This window comes from Cnephaeus nilssonii (assembly GCF_951640355.1).
Source record: "Cnephaeus nilssonii genome assembly, chromosome: 7".
NCBI lineage: Eukaryota > Metazoa > Chordata > Mammalia > Chiroptera > Vespertilionidae > Cnephaeus > Cnephaeus nilssonii.
This window is the reverse complement of record NC_137078.1, coordinates 86,245,543-86,269,715: the sequence shown is the minus strand read 5'-3', so window position 1 is coordinate 86,269,715 and position 24,173 is coordinate 86,245,543. Positions and strand designations below refer to the sequence as shown.

At 39.8% G+C, this 24,173-nt stretch overlaps 1 protein-coding gene and 1 pseudogene across 2 annotated transcripts in view; one reads left to right on the top strand and one right to left on the bottom strand.

Moving 5' to 3' along the window:
• EYA3 (EYA transcriptional coactivator and phosphatase 3) overlaps positions 1-24,173 on the bottom strand; it is a 98,234-nt gene that overhangs the window by 9,073 nt on the left and 64,988 nt on the right. Inside the window, exons 7-14 of the mRNA XM_079776527.1 lie at positions 21,191-21,374; positions 17,785-17,924; positions 14,232-14,315; positions 12,497-12,586; positions 10,175-10,233; positions 4,950-5,110; positions 1,894-2,008; positions 584-705 (exon numbers count right to left, since the gene is read on the bottom strand). Of these exons, the coding sequence (XP_079632653.1) occupies positions 584-705; positions 1,894-2,008; positions 4,950-5,110; positions 10,175-10,233; positions 12,497-12,586; positions 14,232-14,315; positions 17,785-17,924; positions 21,191-21,374 (955 nt within the window). The remainder of the gene's footprint in view (positions 1-583; positions 706-1,893; positions 2,009-4,949; positions 5,111-10,174; positions 10,234-12,496; positions 12,587-14,231; positions 14,316-17,784; positions 17,925-21,190; positions 21,375-24,173) is intronic.
• LOC307102835 (chromobox protein homolog 3-like) lies at positions 5,134-6,392 on the top strand (annotated as a pseudogene). Its single transcript has one exon. The product of its transcript is annotated as a chromobox protein homolog 3-like (transcript).

Here is a 24,173-nt window from a genome sequence, read left to right as displayed (position 1 = left end):
AATATTATAAAGGAAAAGAGCAAAGTCCCACAGATCTGGATTTGAATCCTGTTTATGTAACTTACTATCTGTGAAGTTTTGTGCAAGCTACATAACTGTTAAGCCTGAACTGCCTCATTAGTAATATCAGAAGACTGTTGTGAGGATATATATACTAGAGGCCCAGTGCAAGAAATTCATGCATGGAGGGGGGAATCCCTCAGCCTGGCCTGCACCCTCTCGCAATCTGGGACCCCTTGGGGAATGTCCAGCTGCCAGTTTAGGCCCGATCCCTAGGATCGGGCCTAAACTGGCAGCTGGACATCCTTGTCTCAATCTGGGACCGCTGGCTCCTAACCACTCGCCTGCTTGCCTGATTGCCCCTAACCACTCGCTTGCCTGCCTGATCACCCCTAACTGCCTCTGCCTCGGCCCCCGCTGCTGCGGTTTCGTCCGGAAGGTTGTTCGGCTGTCCAGTCTAATTAGCATATTAAGCTTTTATTATTATAGATATGTCTAACAGAGGAACTGGTAAATAATAAGTACATCATGGTAGGAAATATTATTGTAAGGCAAGTGACAAGAAACTGAATAGAAACCATACCAATTTTGGTAGCACTATAGATGTTTTCAATAGGAAATATTTCTCCAAGCCCATATAGGAGAACCTTGGCCAGAGCTGGAACCAGCTGGGTTGTAGTGATCAGAACATTCACACAATTCTTCCTAGAAGGGAGAAATAAGGAAAGAAAAGAAAAGGGTGAACCAACCCAGGATCTGACCTTCAGAATCTAACAATTAAAAATTAACCTTAAAGGGCCTGATATGATATTTGTTCAATGTCAATGTTCAGTTATTGTTCTAATTATCTCAGGTTTACTTACTTTCCATATTAAAGGACAGAGATTCTATAGTGGGCACAGAGCAGCAACTTGATTCTTGCCTCATTTCCCTCTGATAATTCGCTCACTGCACTTGTTAGCAATTACCACCAACCCATGTCATTGATACTACTCTCTAGGAAACAAATGACAGACTTTCAGTTACAGTACTATTTCATCCAAATGCAACCCAGCTCTTAATGAGATATGATTTAAGGCTTCTCTGTTCTTCATATAATAGCAACATAGATTCCAGAATACACATTAATTTCACAGGTCCTTTATAGACTTCACTGAATAACCTGTGTCAGTTTTAATGTTTGCTCTATTAGGTTATAGATCTGAAATTCCTGTTTTGAGGAAGAAATCAGTAAGAGATTTAGGTACAATTATGACTGTATTTATTTCCCATTATAAGCTTTAAACTGAAATCTCCTTAATATTTCCTTTTCTTTTGAATCCTGCCTTCCTAAGTTTTGGTACATTTTTTTGAAGCTTCCTGTACTTAGGATATTTGAGATCTGTCTCCTATATGTATCCTTTGATGTCACCAGGCCCATCTCCTGGGCTGGAGATTATGATTTACTGAGTTTTAATTTTGTGAGCAAAAAGTAAGGGGAAGCCCTAGCTGGTGTGGCTTAGTTGATTGAGCATTGTCCCATGCACCAAGAGGTCACCAGTTTGATTTCTGGTCAGGGCACATGCCTGGGTTGCTGGCTGGATCCCCAGTGAGGGCATGCAGGAGCAGCCGACCAAAGTTTCTCTCTCTTTCTCTCAAATCAATAAAAACATATTAAAAAAAGAAAGAAAGAAAGGGAAAGAAAAAGGCTTTCATATATATTCTCTTAAAACTCTAAGGTGTGTTATTAGTATAAAATGGCCCTGCCTCCCACCTAACCTACTACATACTTCCTTGCTTCATTTGAACTCCTCTCTCCCCACCCCACATCCTATTTTGGGAATGGCTTGTCCTAAACTGGTGTAGGAGAGTGTGTCTCTGAGAGGATGAGAACTGAAAGAACCATTTTCATACCTGGACTTGATGAGAAGTAAGGACTTTAATGCAGTACCTAACCAGGAATCTGTTAAAACTTCAATTTCTGCTCTTAGTCTCTGCAGTGCTTCCTTTCTCTGGGGACTGAGAAGACCTTTTGGAATAAAAGCAGACACATTTATCATTTGACAACATATCCTTGCTGACTTCCATGAAAAAGTTCTATAATTCAATTGAGAAATAGTGTGTCATTGAAATTTCTACTGAACTAATACAGTTCTCTTCTTAGTAAAACCCTAGAGTAGTCTGCTCAAAATATCTTTTTCACTTTCTTCATCAGAATGTTTGCTACCGGGCACAACAAAATCAGCTGAGGAAACATGATTAGATTCTGACACAAGCTCTTTCATCATGAATCAGCAGCACAATCTGCAGAGTGGTGGACCATTCCCTGAGTAGCACTGATTTAGACATGGGCTCAAGAACCAAAGGGGAAAAGTAAGTGTTAGAGCTAAAAGAAGAGTCTGCACCATTCCAATCTCTTTCTGAAGAAACCAGAACCCAGGGAGGAAAGGGCTGCTAAGATTACACAGAAAGTTAGTGGCGCCCTAGCTGGTTTGGCTCAGTGGATAGAGCGTTGGCCTGCGGACTGAAGGGTCCCAGGTTCAATTCTGGTCAAGGGCACATGCCTGGGTTGCAGGCTCGATCCCCAGTAGGGGGCATGCAGGAGGCAGCCAATCAATGATTCTCTTTCAACACTGATGTTTCTCTCTCTCTCTCCCTCTTCTTTCCTCTCTGAAATCAATAAAAATATATATTTTTAAAAAGTCGCTTTTGGTCTCAAAAGTCTTTTCACTACCATACACTGCTCTCATGGTAACTGTGCTTTCCTTTTACCCCTTTCAGAATACATCAACCTGAGATTCCAGGTTGAATTACCAACTCTATGAATGCCACTTACTTGTACTGTATTTACTTCTGAAACAACTCAGCTAGTAAGAAACCAAGACACTGTTTAAGATCAGATAATTAAGCATAACAAAACAGAATTCATCTGATGAGAGCATGTTATCAGACACTTGAGTTATAATATTCAAATAATAAATCTGGCCCTGAGACTCAAAAGAACTGTTGGCCCAGAAAGAAACTCACTACAGACTGATTCATTTGCCTCTCAGCATAACCATTATTGCTTGTCTCACTTTCGGTTCTTATAAGTGTATTTCTTGTATCACATGATCTCACTCATCTAGGGGAAATAATGAACAACATAAACTGATGAACAAAAACAGACCTGGAGACAGGGAAGCATCAATTAGACTGTCAAACCTCAGAGGGAAGGTAGGGGAGGGTGGGGGAAAGGGGGAAAGATCAACCAAAAGACTTGTATGCATGCATATGAGCCTAACCAGTGGTCACAGACAACAGGGGGGTGGGGGCATGCGTGGGGAGGGGTTTGGGATGGGAATGGGGGGATGAGGACAAATATGTGATACCTTAATCAATAAAGAAATTAAAAGAAAAATCTGGCCCTGAATTTTCTATAGTGAAGATAAATCCTGTAATCTATTACCAATATTCTACAAAAATAGAAGGCATTTCTATGAGGACTAGAACTGCGATAATTTGTTTTCAGATTGATGGTTTCACAATGCAAGACTAGAATTAGATGCCTCTCAATGTTTCTAATAAAACAAAACCAATACCTCTATGGCATGTATGATATAAACATAAATATACTAGTATATGTCTTTTACTTAACTAATAATATGATGTGGCACTTTGACAATTCAAAAATTTTACAAAATACAGATAGATATTCTTATAGAGGGTTATATTACTTTCTGCAGAAAACTAGGTCCAGGCATTCACTAGGCAAAAATAATAATCAGACACTTAAATTTGACTCCCAAAGCCCAGATGCCCGTGATTTTTACCTGGTATTGGAAGACTGTAACAGAAATTAACTAAATTGATTTTCAAAGTCCTATTTTTACTTTCTGCATCCCAGAAAGTGGTAGCATGGTATTGTAGGAGGGTTCTCTTGACCTGGGGTAATATACCTCTAGGCAGTATAGGAAATCCTTGAAACTTCATGCAACATTTATGTATATGTAGAAGTTTGAGGGTGATGGCTTATAATTTTAAGTATTTTCTCATAAGGTATATCACTAGAAAAAGAACTGCATGAATGTAAAGTGGACCAAGAATTCAGGGATGTCGCCCTAACCGGTTTGGCTCAGTGGATAGAGCGTCGGCCTGCGGACTGAAGGGTCCCAGGTTCGATTCCGGTCAAGGGCATGTACCTTGGTTGCCGGCACATCCCCAGTAGGGGGCGTGCAGGAGGCAGCTGATCGATGTTTCTCTCCCATCGATGTTTCTAACTCTCTGTCCCTCTCCCTTCCTCTCTGTAAAAAATCAATAAAATATATTAAAAAAAAAAAAAAAAGAATTCAGGGATGTGGATTCTAGCTGTGGTAGGTAATTAACTTGCTATGGTATCTGCCCTTGTTACTTTCAAGATGGACATCAATTTTCTCAATAGATATCTAATGTCTCTTCAATCTGGACAATCTGTCACTAATTAATTAATACCAAATAATAGAATTCAGGCCTGGTGGCACCTGACATGAGATATTTCTAGGTAGAAAGAATTTCCAAGGTCCTTCAAATCACAACACATGGATACTGCCACCCTATACTCCTGGACCTAGTTTTCTATCCACTATAAACCACCTAGTGACTTGTTATATATGACTTGTCCTGATATATTAGTAAAAAAACAATAAGGCAACCTATTAACCACTACTGACAGTAATTTTGACTCCAGAATAAAATACTTCATCAAATTTGGAACATATTTCCTTTAAAAAGGCATTTGTCTAGAAAGAACAAGAGAGCTTTGAAAATGTATGCTAAGAGAAGTCCATCAAAAATGCAAAGCTTCCTACCCAAAGGGTTTTAATCAAACCTCCATGTTTTAAAATATAGAATTAAAATGTTACTGTGGCACAAAGTCATAAGCAGTTGTCAGGGAGTTCTAAGGAATCCCTGGAAAAGAAAGCAGCAAATCAGACTGATTGTATGACACTTACCACCCACGTTGCTTTTATGCTTATCATAGATTTCTCTCACTTTTCGGTAACGAAAAGCCAGTTTTCTCATCCAGTCCACACCTCCCTGTACACCCACAGAGGAACCATGGCTGCCACTGCCTCCTGAGCCACTGAAACCATCTGTTGAGAAACTATAGTTGCTGCAGAGAGAGAGGATAATGAAAATTAAAATCTATACTGCATGGGGTTTTTGGATGAATGCCACCAGAGATTCTCTGTCCTATTCCTAGCACCTGACACCAAGATCAAGGGCTTTGAGAATCTTTTCCCAAATCTCTATGTGTCAGAGTCTATCTTTCACTATTCCTCTATCTCACCCCTATTACATCTATCAAAAAAAGGATGAAGAATAGGGAAAGAGAGGTAGGAACAATTCAAGCACCAGCATCCTGCAGACGTTAGCTTGAAATGAAGGATCCTTTCATTAATGACAGAATATCTTACAGTGAAAAAAACCCAGAATATAAAATTTTTGTGTATGTATATACAAAATGATTGCAACTATGTAAAGAAAAAAAGTAAATATATATATATATATAAAACAGATATAACAGGCCCTAGCTGGTTTTGCCCAGTGGGTAGAGCATCAGCGTGAGGACTGAAGGGTCCCGAGTTCGAGTTTGATCAAGGGCACATGCCCAGGTTGCGAGCTTGATCCCCAGTAGGGGGCGTGAAGGAGGCAGCCAATCAATGATTCTCTCATCATTGATGTTTCTCTCTCCCTCCCTCTCCCTGCCTCTCTGAAATCAATAAAGGTATTAAAAAATAGGGAGCTGAAGGCATGCAGGGCTGGAGATGCCGGAGAAGCTGGAGACATGGGACGTGAATCTGCATGGAGGTAGTGAGTAATAGCTCTTTGAGTCTGCAATAAAAAATGGCCTCCAATAAAACTACATTGCAAAAAATGGGAAAGAAACAGAATGGAAAGAGTAAAAAAGTTGAAGAGGCAGAGCCTGAAGAATTTGTAGTGGAAAAAGTATTGGACCGACGTGTAGTGAATGGGAAGGTGGAAATCCTGAAGTGGAAAGGATTCACAGATGCTGATAATACTTGGGAACCTGAAGAAAATTTAGATTGTCGAGTTAATTGAAGCATTTCTTAATTCTCAAAAAGCTGGTAAAGAAAAAGATGGTACAAAAAGAAAGTTTTTATCTGACAGTGAATCTAATGATAGCAAATCAAAGAAGAAAAGAGATGCTGCTGATAAACCAAGAGGCTTTGCCAGAGGTCTTGATCCTGAACGAATAATTGGTGCCACCGACAGCAATGGAGAGTTAGTTTCTCATGAAATGGAAAGATTCAGAAGAGGCTGATTTGGTGCTGGCAAAAGAGGCAAATATGAAGTGTCCTCAAATTGTAATTGCTTTCTATGAAGAAAGACTAACTTGGCATTCTTATCCAGAAGGCGAATCACAATATTTGTTTCCATTGCTTTTTATATCTATACTAGAGGCCCAGTGCATGACATTTGTGCACTGGGGTGGGGGGTCCCTCAGCCCAGCCTGCACCCTCTCGCAATCCGGGACTCCTCAGGGATCCTTAGCGCTGCTGCGGAGACGGGAGAGGCTCCCGCCACCGCTGCTGCGCTCACCAGCCATGAGCCCAGCTTCTGGCTGAGCAACGCTCCCCCTGTGGGAGCACACTAACCACCAGGGGAAAGCTCCTGCATTGAGCATCTGCCCCCTGATGGTCAGTGCATGTCATAGCAACTGGTCATTCCATAGATTTGCATATTAGGGTTTTATTATATCCTACCTAATAATAGACAAATATGCAAATTGACCATACCTCCGACACACCCACAAAGCCACGCCCACCGTCCAATCAGAGCAAGCATGCAAATTAACCCAAACCAAGATGGCTACAGCCACAGAGAGCAAGGTTTCCTAGGTAACAGAGGAAGCCAAGGTTTTTGCCTGCCCTTGCCAGGCCTAAGCCTCCACTCAAGCTACAAAGTTTCAATTATAGAAGGTAAACAAATTCAAACAAATGGCGGCAGAATGGAGCTTGAGAGAGCAGGCCAGGGTTGCCGCCGGTAACGGGAAGCAAAGCTTTCCGCACACCCTGGCCGGGCCCACCCGCTTAAGGCAACAAAGTTTCAATTATAACCCCAACAGAAATGGCTGCCGGGCCGCGGAGGGAGTCCCAGGCTTGGCTCCGCTCCAGGCTACAAAGTTTCAATTGTAGAAGGAAAATAAATTCCAGATACCAGGGCCTCTGCTTGGGTTACCAGGGGGCGTGGCCGGCCTGCAAACCACCACAGGCCCCTCGCTCAGGCCGCCCCACGCCCCAAGGGAACCCCCACCTGATCCGGGACACCCTTCAGGGCAAACCAGCTGGCCCCCACCCCTGTACCAGGCCTCTATCCTATCTAATAAAAGAGTAATATACAGATTGATCATCACTGCAACACACAATATAGCTGCCCCCATGTGATCAAAGATCCTGCCCCCATGTGGACACAATATGGCCACCACAAGATGGCCAGCAGGAGAGGGCAGCTGGGAGGCACCCAGCCTGCAAGGGAGGGCAGTTGAGAAGGACCAGGCCTGCAAGGGAGGGCAGTTGGAGGTGATCAACCCTGCAGGAGAGGGCAGTTAGGGGTGACCAGGCTGGCAGAGGAGGGAAGTTGGGGGAAAACAGGCTGGCAGCAGAGTGGTTAGGGGGTGATCAGGCTGGCAGGCAGAAGTGGTTAGGGGCAATCAGGAAGGCAGGCAGGCAAGCAGTTGGGAGCCAGCAGTCCTGGATTGTGAGAGGGATGTCCGACTGCCCGTTTAGGCCCGATCCCACCAGGATCGGGCCTAAACGGGCAGTCGGACATCCCTCGAGGGGTTCCAGATTGGAGAGGGTACAGGCTAGGCTGAGGGACAACTCCCCTCCATGCACGAATTTCGTGCACCGGGCCTCTAGTAGGATATATAAAAGTGTAAGCGACCATCCAACCATTAGCTATGATGCACACTGACCACCAGGGGGCAGATGCTCAACACACAGGCATGGAAACATGGAACAGACTGATGAATCTCAGAGGAAAGGGGGGAGGAGGGAGGGTGGGAAGAGATTAACCAAAGATCTTATATGCATACTAGAGGCCCGGCACACGGATTCGTGCACTGGTGCAGTCCCTTGGCCTGGCCTGCAGGGATCGGGCTAAAACTGGCAGTCCGACATCCCCCAAGGGGTCCCGGATTGTGAGAGGGCACAGGCCAGGCTGAGGGACCCCACCGATGCACGAATATGTGCACCAGGTCTCTAGTATATTTATACATATATATAAAATCTGGTTCTTATTTTTTTTGATTTATTAGTGTGAAGAAAGAACTATGTTCTAATAAAAATCAAGTTTGATTGTTTTTTTTGAAGTAGTGCTGCAGAGTTGTTGGGGGTGTTGCATCTATAGCACTGGTACTTTGAACAAAAGCTTTCTATAGTTGCTTCCTTTATCAGAAAAGAACATTTGATACCATGGTGTATTTTTTCCTCTGCATTAGAGAAGCTTTTCTAAATGTTGGGGAAAATCTCCATAGTCATTACTCAGTCAGAATTTGTGTTTAACTCATATATGCCTAAGGATCATTGTGGGTTTTTTGTTTATTGGGGGGAGGGAGGTAGTTGTATCTAAATTTGTAAATGTTTTTTTTTTTTTTTTTTACCAAAATAAAACAGCATTTCATAATTATAGATAAACTCATGTTTCTGGGCTGCCATCATTATCAGCAACCTAAGAAAAAATTATTTGAAGTTAAATTGAAATTTTTCCTGAAGCTTTTAATCTTTGAAATTAGATAATTTTGTAATTAATTGGGCAACTTAAATATAATGAAATTAGTTTAAATTGGACAATTTAAAGCGGCCATATCAGAATCCATAGCTACAACCATAAATGCAAGTTTATTTGAAAAACCCCTGAAAGGAAAATTTTATCACTACCAATAACCTCCTGACTCAAATGAGAAAACTAGGCAAACCCTGATGTGTTTTAACCAGGTAAGCAACACTTATTTAAAGGTTTCACCTCATAAAAAATTCCTTTACAAGAAGTTGAAATCCCGTGCTATATTGACTAAAAAATTAGGGTCATGGAATGTGTAAAACTTTATTCATGGATACCTAATCAGATTATTAGAGATGTTAGGACCTGATGGAATAAATGGGTGAACAAACTTTTTGTAATCTAAACTCTTGATCTGCATGTTTTCTCTTTACTCCAACTCATTCCTTACAACTCAGTCTCAGTATTTGGGGTACTGGTTCAACAAAAGCCAGGAAAAACAATAGCTTTGTAGTAAACAGAATGTTACCCAACTATATATTGTTTACTTTATTGTAAATACTAGTAAACAGTGGTTAACCTTTTGCACTCGGATGTCGAGTGTGACTCGACACGGTTAGCATTAGAATAAAGGAATTGAGAAAAAAGCGAGTGCAAAGGGTTAATAGTCTTATATTCCTTTGTGAAAAAAAAATATAAAAAAATAAAATAATGGAAGGTAATAACACAAAATACTAGTAATAGTAAGATAATAGGGATGCTCTCTTTCAGTGATCTGTTGGCTAGTTTATTAAGCTCATACATAGTTCACTGGATGGCTTTAAATTATGTCCACAGATTCTCCAATGCTCCTCTCCTCTAATTCTGCTCCTTTGGGTATGCAATGTATTTGAATGTAAACAGAACGTGGTGTTAGACTTCAGAGACTAGACCTCTCTCGCTCTCTCCTGGAGCACTTGCTCTGAAAGAAGCCAGCTGTCACTTGAGAACACTCAAGCTGCCCCATGTAGAGCACTCAGTGAGGCACTGAGGCCTCCTGTTACCAGCCACAGGCAAGAAGCTGAAATCAGGTCGGCCCTCTAATAAAGCCTTCAGATGAATTTAGCTCCAGCCAATGTCTTGATTTCATTCGAAGAGACCCTAACTTGGAACTACCTAGCTAAGTCACTTTCAAGTTTCTGACTTACAGAAACTATGAGATGATAAATGTTTATTATTTTAAGTTATTAAGTTTGGGATAATTTGTTATACAATAGATAACTGATATAGGTGTACCTTGGAGATATTATGGGTTCGGTTCCAGACCACCATAATAAAGCAAATATTGCAATAAAGCAAGTCTAGTGGAGGAAAACAGTGATTTTCTTTGTTTTCCTCTAAGCCTAGATTATGTCTTATGCTGTACGGATATTTAAGGCATCATTTTTATCACCTTAAGTCTTGGCCATTGTCATCAGAAGCCACATCTTCCACATGCACCTGGTCACACTCCTGTTAAAAGACAAAACCATACACTATTTCAGTCCAGCCAGTAGAAGTGCTAGTACCGACATGACATATTGTAAAAACACCACAAACAATGGTGGAATGATGAAATACCTTATGGCCTCTCTTGGAGGATCACTCTCACCCCCCTTGCTGTCCATCTTCTTTTATGGCCTAATTCATAGAGCACAGTCTTCATGAAACCTTAACCAATCCAACCCTCACTTATGCTCTTCTCTCAATAGTTCATTTTTCTAACAGCTCCTAGGTATGAGCACAAACTCCCTTACATTGTCAGGTGTGTCCATGTTCTATACTAGATTGAAAGTTCTATTGCACTGTAGGCCTCTTACAACACGACCATCTCTTTTGTACTCCTCTGGTTTAGTCCAGTGACCTTATGCAGCATGTACCTAATAAATTCTTGCAGAAGAAACAGATGTTGGTAGAGTGTAGTATCACAACTGAAAGTGACTGAAATAGAAATTTATAAATTCAAACCTGGTACACAGAAGAGTTCGTCTAAGTCAACTCCTCCTCATGTTATAAAAGTGAGGTAAAATGATTTACCCAAGTGAGTGGTAGAAAGGAACTAGAAGGAGCCTTCTAATTCAGACCAAAGGTTCTTTCCACCAAACCCACATTAGTACTGACATAAAATGCCACCCACTACCTAACTCTAACAGATTTACTCCTCTGACATCACCTAGGGCGGTATTGTAATGTCCACCTGCATCAGAATCCTCTGGGGAAGTTTTTAAAAAATGCATATTCTTGGGTCCACCCCAGAACTATTTGAATAGAATCTCTGGGAGTGAAGTCCTAGAATCTTCATTTTTAACGAGGTCCCCAGGTGATTCTTATGCCCCCTAAAGTTGAGAACCACTGACCTCAGGGGCAGGAACACATTCAGGTCAAATTCTTCACAGAACTTTCAGTCCTGAGTGAGGACTATGTCTAGAAAATCATTACAAATACAATTTGGCAATAATTATTGGCAGATAATAGGTTTTCAACAAATGTTTGCTGAATAACTCTGATGTCCTAACTTATCAACATGTGAAGTTGAGGAAAGATTAAAGCATCGTGGAGCTTAAACTAAAGTTTTAGAGTTAGAGCCTTATTAATTTAATTTGTTGGAGAATTGTCTGTTAAGTAGAACTGGATTATATTTTAAAAGGAATAGAATTATATCATGTTTATAAAATGCTATCTTATTTTACTTTAAAATTTTCACTATTTTAAAACTAGGTGACACATTTGGTATACAGTTCAAAATTCAAAAGGATATTAAGTGACAAATCTGCTCCTTCCTACGTCCGTGTCTCAGCAATGCATCCTCCTCCCCAGATAGAACAACTGTTACTAGTTTCTTGTGTAGAATAACTGCTTCACTGAGGCCCAAAAGTGGGAAGATAAGTTTCCTAACTTGGGACTCACACTCCGGTCTTCTGACTCTCAGTTCTGTGTTCTTTCCACTAAACCATGTTTACCTCAAAGGCTAACTAAAATGTCAAAGCCAAAAAATTCACCAAGAAGCTCTCAGTGTTTCTTGGTTTTCCTTGCACTTAACTATACAGTGACTCTGGATGTCCAGGCTAACCCATGGAAAATCAGCATGTATGAAATAAAATGAATTACAGCAGTTACTTATAGATCTGACAAATCTAGAGATTCTTTTAAGAAGGTAAAATTGAAGAATAGTCAAATATACTTAAGACCACAAATAATCACCTGGCTGATGTGGCTCAATGGTTGAATGTCAACCTATAAACCAGTATGCCAGGGTTCAATTCCCGGTCAGGGCACATGGTTGTGGACTCGATCCCCCAGTAGGAAGTGAGTGGGAGGTGGCTGATCAATGATTTTCTCTCATCATTGATGTGTCTATCTCTCCCTTCCTCTCTGAAGTCAATAAAAATATATATTAAAAAAAGCACACACAAAAAATCAAACCCACCTTATACATTATTTAATATATATGAATAAATTGAAATTTTGGTATCAGTGTTTTGCCTAATGGGTTGGCAAAACAGAGGTAGATCACTTCCAGAAAAGCAATAAAATTTTTGAGCCAATAAAATTGAGGGCCAGAACCAAGATTGTGATGACTTAGCCAAGCCACTATTTCTGTAAGACTATATAGATCTAAGTAACCAGCTGGCCTCTCCATACCCACCCTAACCACATATCCTCTAACTAAATAAGCACTAAATAGTTACTGAACAAAATGTTTCATTAAAGCACAGAAACAATTTAAAATGCTTACCTCCAAGTCATTGAAAAATAGGTGTGTATCAGCCACTTCAAAAATCATTTCTTCCATAGTTAAACCTGAGCCAATCACTACTGTTGGATCCTGGAATACAATAAGAGAAAAATTGCTTGACTTGGTACTCACTGCACTGGTTCTGACCCTTAAAATATTTAAAAATTATTTTGGTCAAGGCCAAAACAACACAGACCCACAATAGTGCTTCCAATGATTACTGATGCAATTTCATTCAGTTATAAGAATCTGGAATTGTGAAAAGTTAAAAATTTTAGGACTTTAGTTTCTAGAAGACCAAACCCACTTAAAAACAACCTTGCCCTGGCCAGTGTGGCTCAGTTGGTTGGGTGTCGTCCCATGCACCATAAGGTTGATGGTTTGATTCCTGGTCAGGGCATATGCCCAGTTGGCAAACTCAATGCCCTGTAGGGGACGTGCAGGAGGTAGCCAATCTATGTGTTGCTCTCACATTGATGTTTCTCTCTCCCTCTCCTTTCATCTCTCTCTAAAACTCAATAAAAATATTTTTAAAACACACAACACCTGAATTTTTTTTTGGGGGGAAAATTCTGTTTCAGGAGAAACTCTAACTATTACTAAAATATTAATATTGTAACACCCATTATCTTCCCTACACGCACACACAGAGTATAACACCAGAAATCAGCTATCTGACAATCTCAACAACCAGGAAATAAGTAAACAAAGGCTGAAGAGTCATAATATTTGCAGGAAAAGCAATGCACTTAGTTTTAAAATGAACAACCAGGTCTTCATTTAGAGGCTGTATGCTCTTATTTTATTTATTTATTTACTTTATAACAGACTAGTTATTTAGCATAGGAGCTTGCCAGTCTATATACTGAGAGTCTGTGGAAATTACTCCTAACACAAACATTTGTGACGATAAGGAATATATGGGAATAGTAAGGGAGCAAAGGAGGCAGATATTTTTATAAAATGTATTCATAATACAGAAAAATAGGTGCCTGAAGGTAGTTTAGTATAGAAATATATAGACAATAGCTCAAAAACAGTTCATCCCTCTATTAAAACTGATGTTTAGATTAATGACAAAACAAATTAAATTCTGCTTGGTATATTTAATTTAAGAAGGTATGTAATCTCTTTTAGAAAGATACTTCATATTTTATCTGTAATTTGAACCAGGTAAATGAAATGTACAGTTTAGGTTGTTAAAAGCGACTTAACCCTTTGCACTCGCTTGCTTTTTTCTCGATTCCTTTATTCTACTCGGGATTTAATTTTTTAAATACCCCAGATTTTACAAAGCGCGGCAGTAGAATAAAAAACTGGAGTTTCTTTTCATACAAACTTATTTATTTGGATTTTTTTATATTTCAAATTATTGATACATTCAATAACCGTCACACTCGACATCCGAGTGCAAAAGGTTAAGGGATAATAGATTGGTCTTTGGAATATATAATCCTGAGACTCCACTCTGTTTTGAGCATCATTCTCATACTTCATTTATACAAAATACCACACTCAAAGAACTTCAGCTTTCACCATTTACCTCAGGTCTAGTGTCTAGCTTTATCATCAACTCCTCCTGACCATGTAGCCTGCCTGGTAAAAGCTAGTAGGTGAAATTTAACATGGAAAGGCCAACAGGGTAAGGTGGAGGTAGCAGAGAAAGTGATTTTGTTTACCTGCTCTTATAGCAGAAAAGGGACGGTTACAACAAAGGAAGAAAGACACAAATTACCTTTCCATACTTCTGGGCATAGGATCCAGTAAGAAGGGAATGAAAGATGATGATGGTTTCATCCAAGTCCCACAGAAATACCCGCTGAGGGAGGAAAATATGAAAAATAATGAGTGAACATCTTTTCTAATCACAATTGGATAAAGCAAGAAATTAATGGAAAACTGGAAAATTCACAAATACGTGAAAATTAAACAACACAATTTTAAATAACCAAGGATGGAAGAAGAAATCCCAAGTGAAATTAGAAAATACCTTGAGATGAATGAAAATAAAAACTTAACAACAAAATTTGTAGTATGCAGCAAAAGCAGTGCTAAGAAGGAGATTTACAGCTGTAAATGCATAACTTAAAAAAGATCTCAATTAATAACCTAACTGTACAATTTAAAAATCTAGAAAAAGCCAGCAGAAGGAAGGAAATAATAAAAGTTAGAATGGAGATAAAGCATAGAATAGAAAAATAATCAAGGAAAATCAACAAAACTAAAAGTCGGTTCTTTAAAAACATCTATAAGCCCTAGCTGGTTTGGTTCAGTGGATAGAGCGTCAGCCTGAGGACTGAAGAGTCCCAGGTTCATTTCTGGTCAAGGACACATGCTCGGGTTGCGGGCTCGATCCCTAAGTGGGGGACATGCAGGAGGTAGCCGATTAATGATTCCCTCTCATCATTGATGTTTCTCTCTCCCTCCCTCTCTGAAATCAATAAAAATATATTGTAAAAAAAAAAAAATCTTGCCCTAACCAGTCTGGTGCAGTGGATAGAACGTCGGCCTGTGGACTGAAGGGTCCCAGGTTCGATTCTTGGTTGTGGGCACATCCCCAGTAGGGAGTGTGCAGGAGGCAGCTAATCAATGTTTCTCTCTCATCGATGTTTCTAACTCTCTATTCCTCTCCCTTCCTCTCTGTAAAAAAAATCAATAAAATATATTTTAAAAAAATCTATAAAATTGAAACTTTTAGCTAGACTAAGAAAAAGAAAACTCAAATGACTAAAATCAGAAATGAACATTCTTACTAATTTTAGACTTTAGAAATAGAAAGGATTATAAGAGAACACTATAAACAGCTGTACACCAACATATAACCTAGATGAAATGAACAAATTTCTAAAAAAACACGAAGTGACAAATGACTCAAGAAGAAATAGAAACTCTGAATAGACATTTTAACTGGTAAAGTGGTTGGATCAGTAATCAAAAACATCTCAAGGAAGAAAAGCCTAGGACAAGATGGCTAGCCTGGTAAATTCTACCAAACATTTAAAGAAGTCTTAAGCTATTCCAAAAAGTTGAAGAAGAGGGAACATTTCTTAACTCACTCTATGAAGCCAGCATTACCCTAATACCATCAAGAGAGTAAAAAGACAATCCACAGAATGGGAGAAAATATGTGTATATCATCTATAATAATAAAAGCGTAATATGCTAATTGGAACGGATGTCCTTCCAGACGTCATTCCGTCCTTCCAGTCGAAGCCAGGGCTGCGAGGGAAACCTGGGTCCCGGGTGCCAGCAGCCGGGTGAAGGAAGGACTACTCTTGCACAAATTTTGTGCCTTGGGCCTCTAGTATATCTGATAAAAGATTAATATTTAGAATATATAAAGAATTCCTAAAACTCAATTAAAAACAAATTTAAAAATTAATTAAAAACTCAGTTTAAAAATGGGTAAGGACCCTGGCTGGGTGGCTCAGTTGGTTGGAGTGTCATCAAATACAGAAAAAAGGTTGTGGATTTGATTCCTGGTCAGGGTGCCTATGGGAGGCAACTAATAGAGGATTTTCATTTTCTCTCTCTCTCTTCCCCTCTCTAAAATCAATGAACAGCCTGGCTGGTGTGGCTCTGTGGTTGAACATCGACCTATGAACCAGGAGGTCAGGATTCAATTCCCGGTCAGGGCACATGCCTTGGTTGAGGGCTCGGTACCTTGTATGGGATATCCAGAAGGCACCTGATCAATGATTCTCTCTCATCAATGATGTTTTTATCTCTCTCCCTCTCTCTGAAATCAATAAATATATATGAAAAATAAATAAATGAAATCAATGAACATATCCTCAGGAATAATAATAAAAAAAAGGGCAAGGAATTTGAATAGACATTTCTCTAAAGAAAATAAACAAATGGCTAATAAACACATGAAAAGATGTTCAACATTATTAGTCATTAAGGAAATGCAAATCAAAACCATAATGAGATAACACTTCACATCTATTAGGATGCCTATTATCAAAAATATGGGTGAAGATGTAGAGAAACTGAATCCTCATGCATGCTGATGGGAATGTTAGATGGTATAGCCACTAGGGAAAACATTTTGGTGGTTCCTCAAAAAGTTGAACATAGAATTACCATATGATCCAGCAATTCTACTCCTAGGTTTACCCAAAATCACTGAAAAGAGGTACTCAAAGAGATACTTGTATAGCATTGTTCATAGCAGCACTATTTAGCAGCTCAAAGGTGAAAGAACCCCAGGTGTCCATCAACGGGATGAATAAACAAAATGGGGTCTATACATAATACTACAATGAAATATTATTCAGCCATAAAAAGGAACAAAGTTCTTATGCTTGCTACAAAATGGATGGACCTTGAAAAAAAGTCTGGCATAAAAGGATAGATATTGTATTATTCTATTTTTATGAGATATCTAAAACAGGCAAATTCAAAGAGACAGGAAGTAGAAGAGAGGTTACTAGGGGCTAGTAGAGAGAGAATAGGGAGTTACTGCTTAATGGGTACAAAGTTTTTATGTAGGATTGTGGAAATAAATAGTGGCAACAATTAAATAAGTTTGTGAAAATATTTAATGCCACTGAATCACACTTAGAATAAAGGAGAAGAGAGGCTCCAAATACAGCTTCAATTTACATATGTCTTCAGAAAACCTATCAATGGACTCATTTTTAAATATAGCTTTTCCCCTTATTAAATAATTCTATTATAGAAAAACTGAAAATCAAAACTTCACTCTTATTAGTAGTTTGAATGACTTTCTAGTCTTTTTATAATAATGAAGCCAAATGTATCCCCATAGTAAACTCTTATAGTGTTTAACCACAGAGTAAATAAGTGTAAATCTCATTAATAAAGTCATCAGATTTGGTTGCATGCTTCCCAGAAACTTTGTCTAAAGCACTCTAGTCTTCTCATTTTACTTTGAGATTTTTGAATGGCAAACAGTATGACATTACTTGTGACACCCTCTGCTTTCTGAAGATAATGCGCTGTTCTTTCTGTTCTCCTCTGGAATACAGAGAATAGTTGGTTCTTTCCCTTAAAGAGTTACTTGGTTACTTAAATTCACAAAAGCTTTTTTGATGCTTTTGGTAAAAGCATCTGAAGTAATATGGAAAGTTATGGGCATAGACAAATGTGTTTTTACATTTCTCTTATCAATTGGCCAACTCAGTTTCTCTTGCCCAGGAATTAAAGGGTACACAACAGAGAACCATATTATTCCATGAGTTTCAGATATATATATTTAATAAACTTAAGAAATGAAGAAAAAAATAAAGTAGGTAACTCAAAGGAGTTTCTTCCCATACTTCCAATTCACTGTCCTGGGAAGAGCTAGCATCAGCCTTCCTCTTGCCCCGGTTCTTTCCAGTCATGTTTTTTCTGGACTGGTCATCAGCATCTTTACTTGGTGTAGTTTGGGACAAAGATGGGCTTGTAGAAGGGTCTCCTGTAAAGGAAAAACAAGACATTTATTGCTCATAGTCACAGAGCGGGAAGAGGGTCAGCAGTTTTTTTGTACTTAAGAATCATATTGCAGAGATAAAGCATGAAAAACCAAACTTTAAGTAATTTGGGAATGCAGAACTGGGCACTGAAAATCAACAGCTCTTAACCTCATAAAGAGAGTTATAACTAGAATTTATACACCTGCATCCCAATGAAAGAACACATCTATAAAGTTGTTTTGCATAAAAAAGGATAGAATCTGAATCTGATCAAGCTTCTAGATCAGAGCTTCTCAACTTGGCACAATTAACATTTTGGGCCAGATTAATTTTTGTCGTGAGTGTGCTGTCTTGTGCATTGTAGGATGTCTGGTTAAGCAGCATCCTTGGCCTCTACACTCTAGCTGCCAGCAGCACCTCACATAGTGTGACAACCAAAAATGTTTTTATACATTGCCAAATGTCAAAGGGAGAGGAGGGAGGCACATAGCTCAATATTGCCTCTAGTTGAAAAAGACTGCTTTAGATCCATTTACTAATGTACAATAACATACACAAGGCAGCAGGACATGTTAAACTACCCTATCCTATATAATAAAGAGGTAATATGCAAATTGACTGTCACACCCTTGCACAAGATGGCCGACAGGGGAAGGCAGTTAGGGGCAACCAGGCCAGCAGGGGAGGGCAGTTGGGGGCGACCAGGCCAGCAGGGGAGGGCAGTTGGGGGCGACCAGGCTGACAGGAGAGGGCAGTTAGGGATGACCAGGCCAGCAGGGGAGGGCAGTTAGGGGTGACCACGCCAGCAGAGGAGGGCAGTTGTGGGGGACTGTGACTGCAGGGGAGGGGAGTTAGGGGCGACCAGGCTGGCAGGGGAGGGCAGTTAGGGGCGACCGGGCCGGCAAGGGAGGGCAGTTGGGGATTACTGGGCCAGCAGGGGAGGGTAGTTGGGGGCAATCGGGCCAGCAGGGGAGCAGTCAGGCGTCGATCAGGCTAGCAGGGGAGTGGTTAGGGGGTGATCAGGCTGGCAGGCAGAAGCGGTTAGGGGCAATCAGACAGGCAGGCAGGCGAGCGGTTGGGAGCCAGCAGTGCCGGATTATGAGAGGAATGTCCGGCAATCAGACATCCCCCGAGGGGTCCCAGATTGGAGAGGGTGCAGGCTGGGCTGAGGGACACCCCCCCCCCCAGTGCACAAATTTCATGCACCGGGCCTCTAGTAAGGATATAATCAACACAATTCAGGGAAATGCTATGGGATAAGCAATAGTTTCTTGAACAAATAAAATGCACAGGGGAATAAAAAAAGAGATGGAGGAATTTATAGATTTAAAGAGACAAAATATGTATCTTCCAATCACAATGTATGGATCTTACTTGGATCCTAATTTAACCCTTTGCACTCGGATGTCGAGTATGACTCAACAGGTTAGCAGTAGAATAAAGGAATCGAAAAAAGCAAGCAAGTGCAAAGGGTTAAACAAACTGTAAAAAGAAAAACAAAATAATATTTATGAGAAAACGGGAAGAATACCTCTTGGTACTTTATGATATTAAGAAATTATTGTTGAATTATTTTAGATGGGATAATGAAATTGTGGTCATGTTGAGTATTTATCTTTTAGAATGATGTCTAGAATTTGGAGAGGGAATTGGATGAAGTATAGTTGAAAAAAAGTTTGCCTATGAGCTGTTATTGTTGAAGATGGATGTTGGATACATAAGGGTTCACTATACTACTCTGACAACGTCTGTCTGTTTGAAATTCTCCATTATTCAAAAGTTAAAATTGTTATGAAGAACAAAGAGATTTAGAGAAACGAAATCAAAACTGAAGTATCATTACATGTAATTATTTCAAAGTTACATAATTTTGAAGCGACCATCTGTATGTCCATTACTTAGAAGACTGGTAAAGGCACACAGAAAACTGCTTTAGTTGATGTAGAGCACTATTTTTAAAAAAATGCATGAGAGCTAATAACAATAAACAGTCCTTCCTCAAGTGATATATGACAGCAAACTTTAAATGAGTAAAATACAGAGGAAGACAACTATCACTATCATCAAATTTTCATGAAAAATAGTGATGAATAAAAAGTATGGCCCAGCCAGTGTGGCTCAGCGGTTGAGAGTCAACCTATGAACCAAGAGATCATGGTTTAATTCCTGTTCAGACACATGCCCGGGTTGCGGGCTCAATCCCTGGTAGAGGGTGTGCAGGAGGCAGCCAATCAATGATTCTCTCTTATCACTGATGTTTCTCTTCTTCTCTGAAATCAATAAAAAATATATATATACTAGGAGCCCGTTGCACGAAGTTTCGTGCAATAGACTTTTCCTTCACCTGGCTGCCGGCACCAGTTATCCGCCAGTAGCAGTTTTCCTCTGGCCACCCGCCGATCAGAGCGCCTCCCGCCAGCATGATCGGCCACCCCGAGAGGAACTCCTATCAGGAGGCGCTCTGATCTGGCGGGTGGCCAGAGGAAAACTGCTGCTGGCGGAAACGGAAACCCCGAGTTCCGCCACCAGCGTCTTCCGCAGCACCGGCCTAAGCAGCACCGGCCGTTTAAGCCGGCGGGAGGAGTGGGGGTCGGGGACTCGCGAGTCCCCGCCCCCCGCTCCTACCACCAGCCAATCGGCCACCCTGAGTCCCGCCCCCCGCACCTCCAGCCGGCCCAATCGTGGGCATAGCGGAGTGATGGTAATTTGCATATTACCATTTTATTAGGTATGATTTTAAATTGTGTGCATATGTTTATTGAATGTCTCAGCGTTTGTTTGTTTTAACCTGGACATCATAATCCAGTGAAACATTTCAAAGCTAAATGCACAGACCTAAATTTGTAGGTAAAATTTCATGTTTCTTTAGCTTTTCTTAGAATCTTAAAGGAAAAGTTGAGAACTACTGCTCTGAAGCTGAGCAGAAGTCCAAAATATTCAGACTAAAACTGGAATCCTCCAACTTTTATAAAACGTGCCATGATTCTGAAGTTCCCTGTGACAATCATGTTAGAGCTATAGAAGGGTGGTGGGATGAAATAGGAGTCATAAATGCAGTCTTTTCATTCTTGGTACTTTTCTGTTTACAGCATCAGGTATTTACATTCAGCCTGCCAATGACTTGTTACAGTCTGGCTTCAATGTTCATATACTCCTGAGAGGGAAAGCCAATAGCATGGTAACAGTAACTTAGACCAGAACAAAATAATCTTCACCATCGCCTATTGAAGTGCCCTTAAGCCCAAGTTTTTAGAGCTGTGGTTCTTACCAGAGGAAAGTCTCTGTGCTGCAGGCGCAGGTACCATGACACTAGGCTTCTCTGTCTGGTATGTGGTTGCTGCTAATGTGGTACTCTCAGCATCATTGTTAGTTTGGCCTGTGACTCCAAAGCTGGAGCTGGGGTAGCAGGCCTGGTACTGACTCTGACCAAGGATAGTATAGGTGGGATAGTCCTGTACATCAAAGGGATTAAGGGAGAAAAATAAGACTTTTAGGATAAAGCAAAACATTAATTTCAACACAGAAGATTTCATGCCCTTCTTATTCATAATTATTTTCCTTAAACATTAATTTGGCTTCTTATTATATCTTCAGCTTAAAGAAATGATTTTCAAAATGCATTCTGTTGGAAACCTACGAGTCAAGAGGAGATACCTCATGGCTGTCTGGAATGGAGGAAGGCTGAGAGGGAAAGGTCCCATGCACTCTACATATAATGTCCATTTTTCTAAATGTAACAGCTCTCTATCTCTCTCTTTTTTTCTTCCTATTTTATGTATTGAATTTCTAGATAAATATCTGCATGGAATTCTTGAAGAAAGATCTACTCTTTAAAAAAGTTTATAAATTGCCTGGCTGGTGTGAACCAGGAGGTCACAGTTCGATTCCCCATCAGGGCACATGCTCAGGTTTCAGGCTCCATCCCTAGTGTAGGGTATGCAGGAGGCAGCCAGTCAATGATTTTCTCTCATCACTGATGCTTCTATCTCTCTCTTCCTCTCCCTTCTTCTCTGAAATCATTAAAAAAAAAAAAAAAGTTTATGAACCACTGCACTAGATGGTAGTGCTTCTAAGGACAGAAGACCTTAAACAAAAAAGATCACAAATCCTACATTAAAGTTTCTCAGTTTAAAAACTTTCTTTCTAAAATAATCAATGTTTCAAGCCCTAGCTGGTTTGGCTCAGTGGATAGAGCGTCAGCCTGAGGACTGAAGGGTCCCAGGTTCGATTCCGGCCAAGGGCACATACCTGGGTTGCAGGCTCAATCCCCAGGGTGCGGTGTGCAGGAGGTAGCCGATCAATGATTCTCTCTCATCATTGATGTTTCTATCTCTCTCTCCCTCTCCCTTCCTCTCTGAAATCAATAAAAATATATATATAAAAAATAAAATAATCAATGTTTCTTTAGAATATTCAAAGGGAACCTTTGGTGGTGTCACGAGCACATACATGTCAAAACTTATCAAACTGTACAATTTAAATCTGGAAAGTTTATTATATGTCAATTGTATCTTAATAAAGCTGTTAAAAAATGGGTATGATGTACAGCTCAAAAACACAGCTTAAAAAATTCCATCTATACTGAAGTTGATGACAAACAGAAAGACGCTAACTGATCAGACCAATTATCTGTAAAGAATATATAAGTATCTACCCTAAGTGAGGGGGAGGGGATGTGCATGGGTGGGAAAATGGATTATTATAGAGAGTAAGTCATACTAGCTGTACTCAAGGGAGTTAAAAATTTAAAAGGAGCTAAGAAAAAAACATTTCCAACAAATTAGCAATAAATTATATGTCAAATGAGTGAAACACAGAGGAAGACAAGTATCACAGAAGATTGTGGTTAGAGTGTTTACTGAGATAAGTAGGCAGAGGGAATAAATACAAGAATAGGCTCTGAAAAGATTTTATTAAGGAGCCAGAGATGTTCAGTCTGGTTGAAAGGATCTCTTTAGGCTTGAATGACTGGTTAAGGAATATGACATGGATTGTTTAGCCAATGGTAATTCGCTTAGCAGGAAATGGAGATTACCAAATTCAAACCAACAAGTAAATACACAGAAAGATAATGAGCAGGTGAGTTTAGGATAAAGAGTGACATTTAGAGAAAAGTAATCAGATGTTGTTTAGAAAATGGACAAACATGGCAAAAAATGAAAGATGAAAAGTTAAATAGAGTAATTCAGGATTAAGGGGCTGGAGGACAAAACGTGGGAAATGATAGCAAAAGTGAAAAAGAAAGAATTCCAGAAAAAGCTGGATTAGGGATAAGTGAGGAAAAAATATTGTTGACTGGTCTAGGCCTAGGTTTATTAAAAATGGTCTCATTAACAAGAATTGAGAAGTCCTGCCGAAACCAGTTTGGCTCAGTGGATAGAGCGTCGGCCTGCGGACTAAAAGGTCCCAGGTTCGATTCCGGTCAAGGGCATGTACCTTGGTTGCGGGCACATCCCCAGTGGGGTGTGTGCAGGAGGCATCTGATGGATGTTTCTCTCTCATCGATGTTTCTAACTCTCTATCCCTCTCCCTTCCTCTCTGAAAAAAAATCGATAAAATATATTAAAAAAAAAAAAAAAAAAGGAATTGAGAAGTCCTAAAGAAAAGTGGTCTTACTGTTGGAGAACAGGTGACAGAAAAAAGGGAAGAATGAAAGGTTGTTTTTAGATATGGTGAATTAAGGAAATAGCAGGACATTAAAAAAGAAAGTCCACTAATAAGCAGAAAGCCTGTAGATACCATAAGGTTATGACTAGAATCTTTATTTCAGAGGTAGTAAATGGATATAGTGAAAGTGATTAAACATTCCTGGGGATGGAAAACTAAATACAGACTGTCCCTGATACAAAAAAAAGCTAAGGAAGAGAGATAGATGTACCCTGAAGAGTGCCAGGTACATCTTATCCCTAATAGAGGAACTCAATAAATATAAATATTTGTGGATTAAAAGATGAACAAATGCAGGAACAAACATAAAGAAAATGAACCAGAATAGTAGTATGTTAAATGCAGCCAGAAAAAAAAGATCTATGGATACAATGGTTGATAATATTAATTGCTGCAGAGAAACAACAAACAAAACATAAACAATAAAGGCACTGAAGACAATTACCCAGTGATCCAAGATAAAATGTTAACAGAACAATGATACTAAATCAGACCACAGCCCTGGCCAGTTTTTCTCAGTGGATAGAGCATCGGCCTGTGGACCCAAGGGTTTTGGTTCAATTCCCTGGTCAAGTGCATGTACC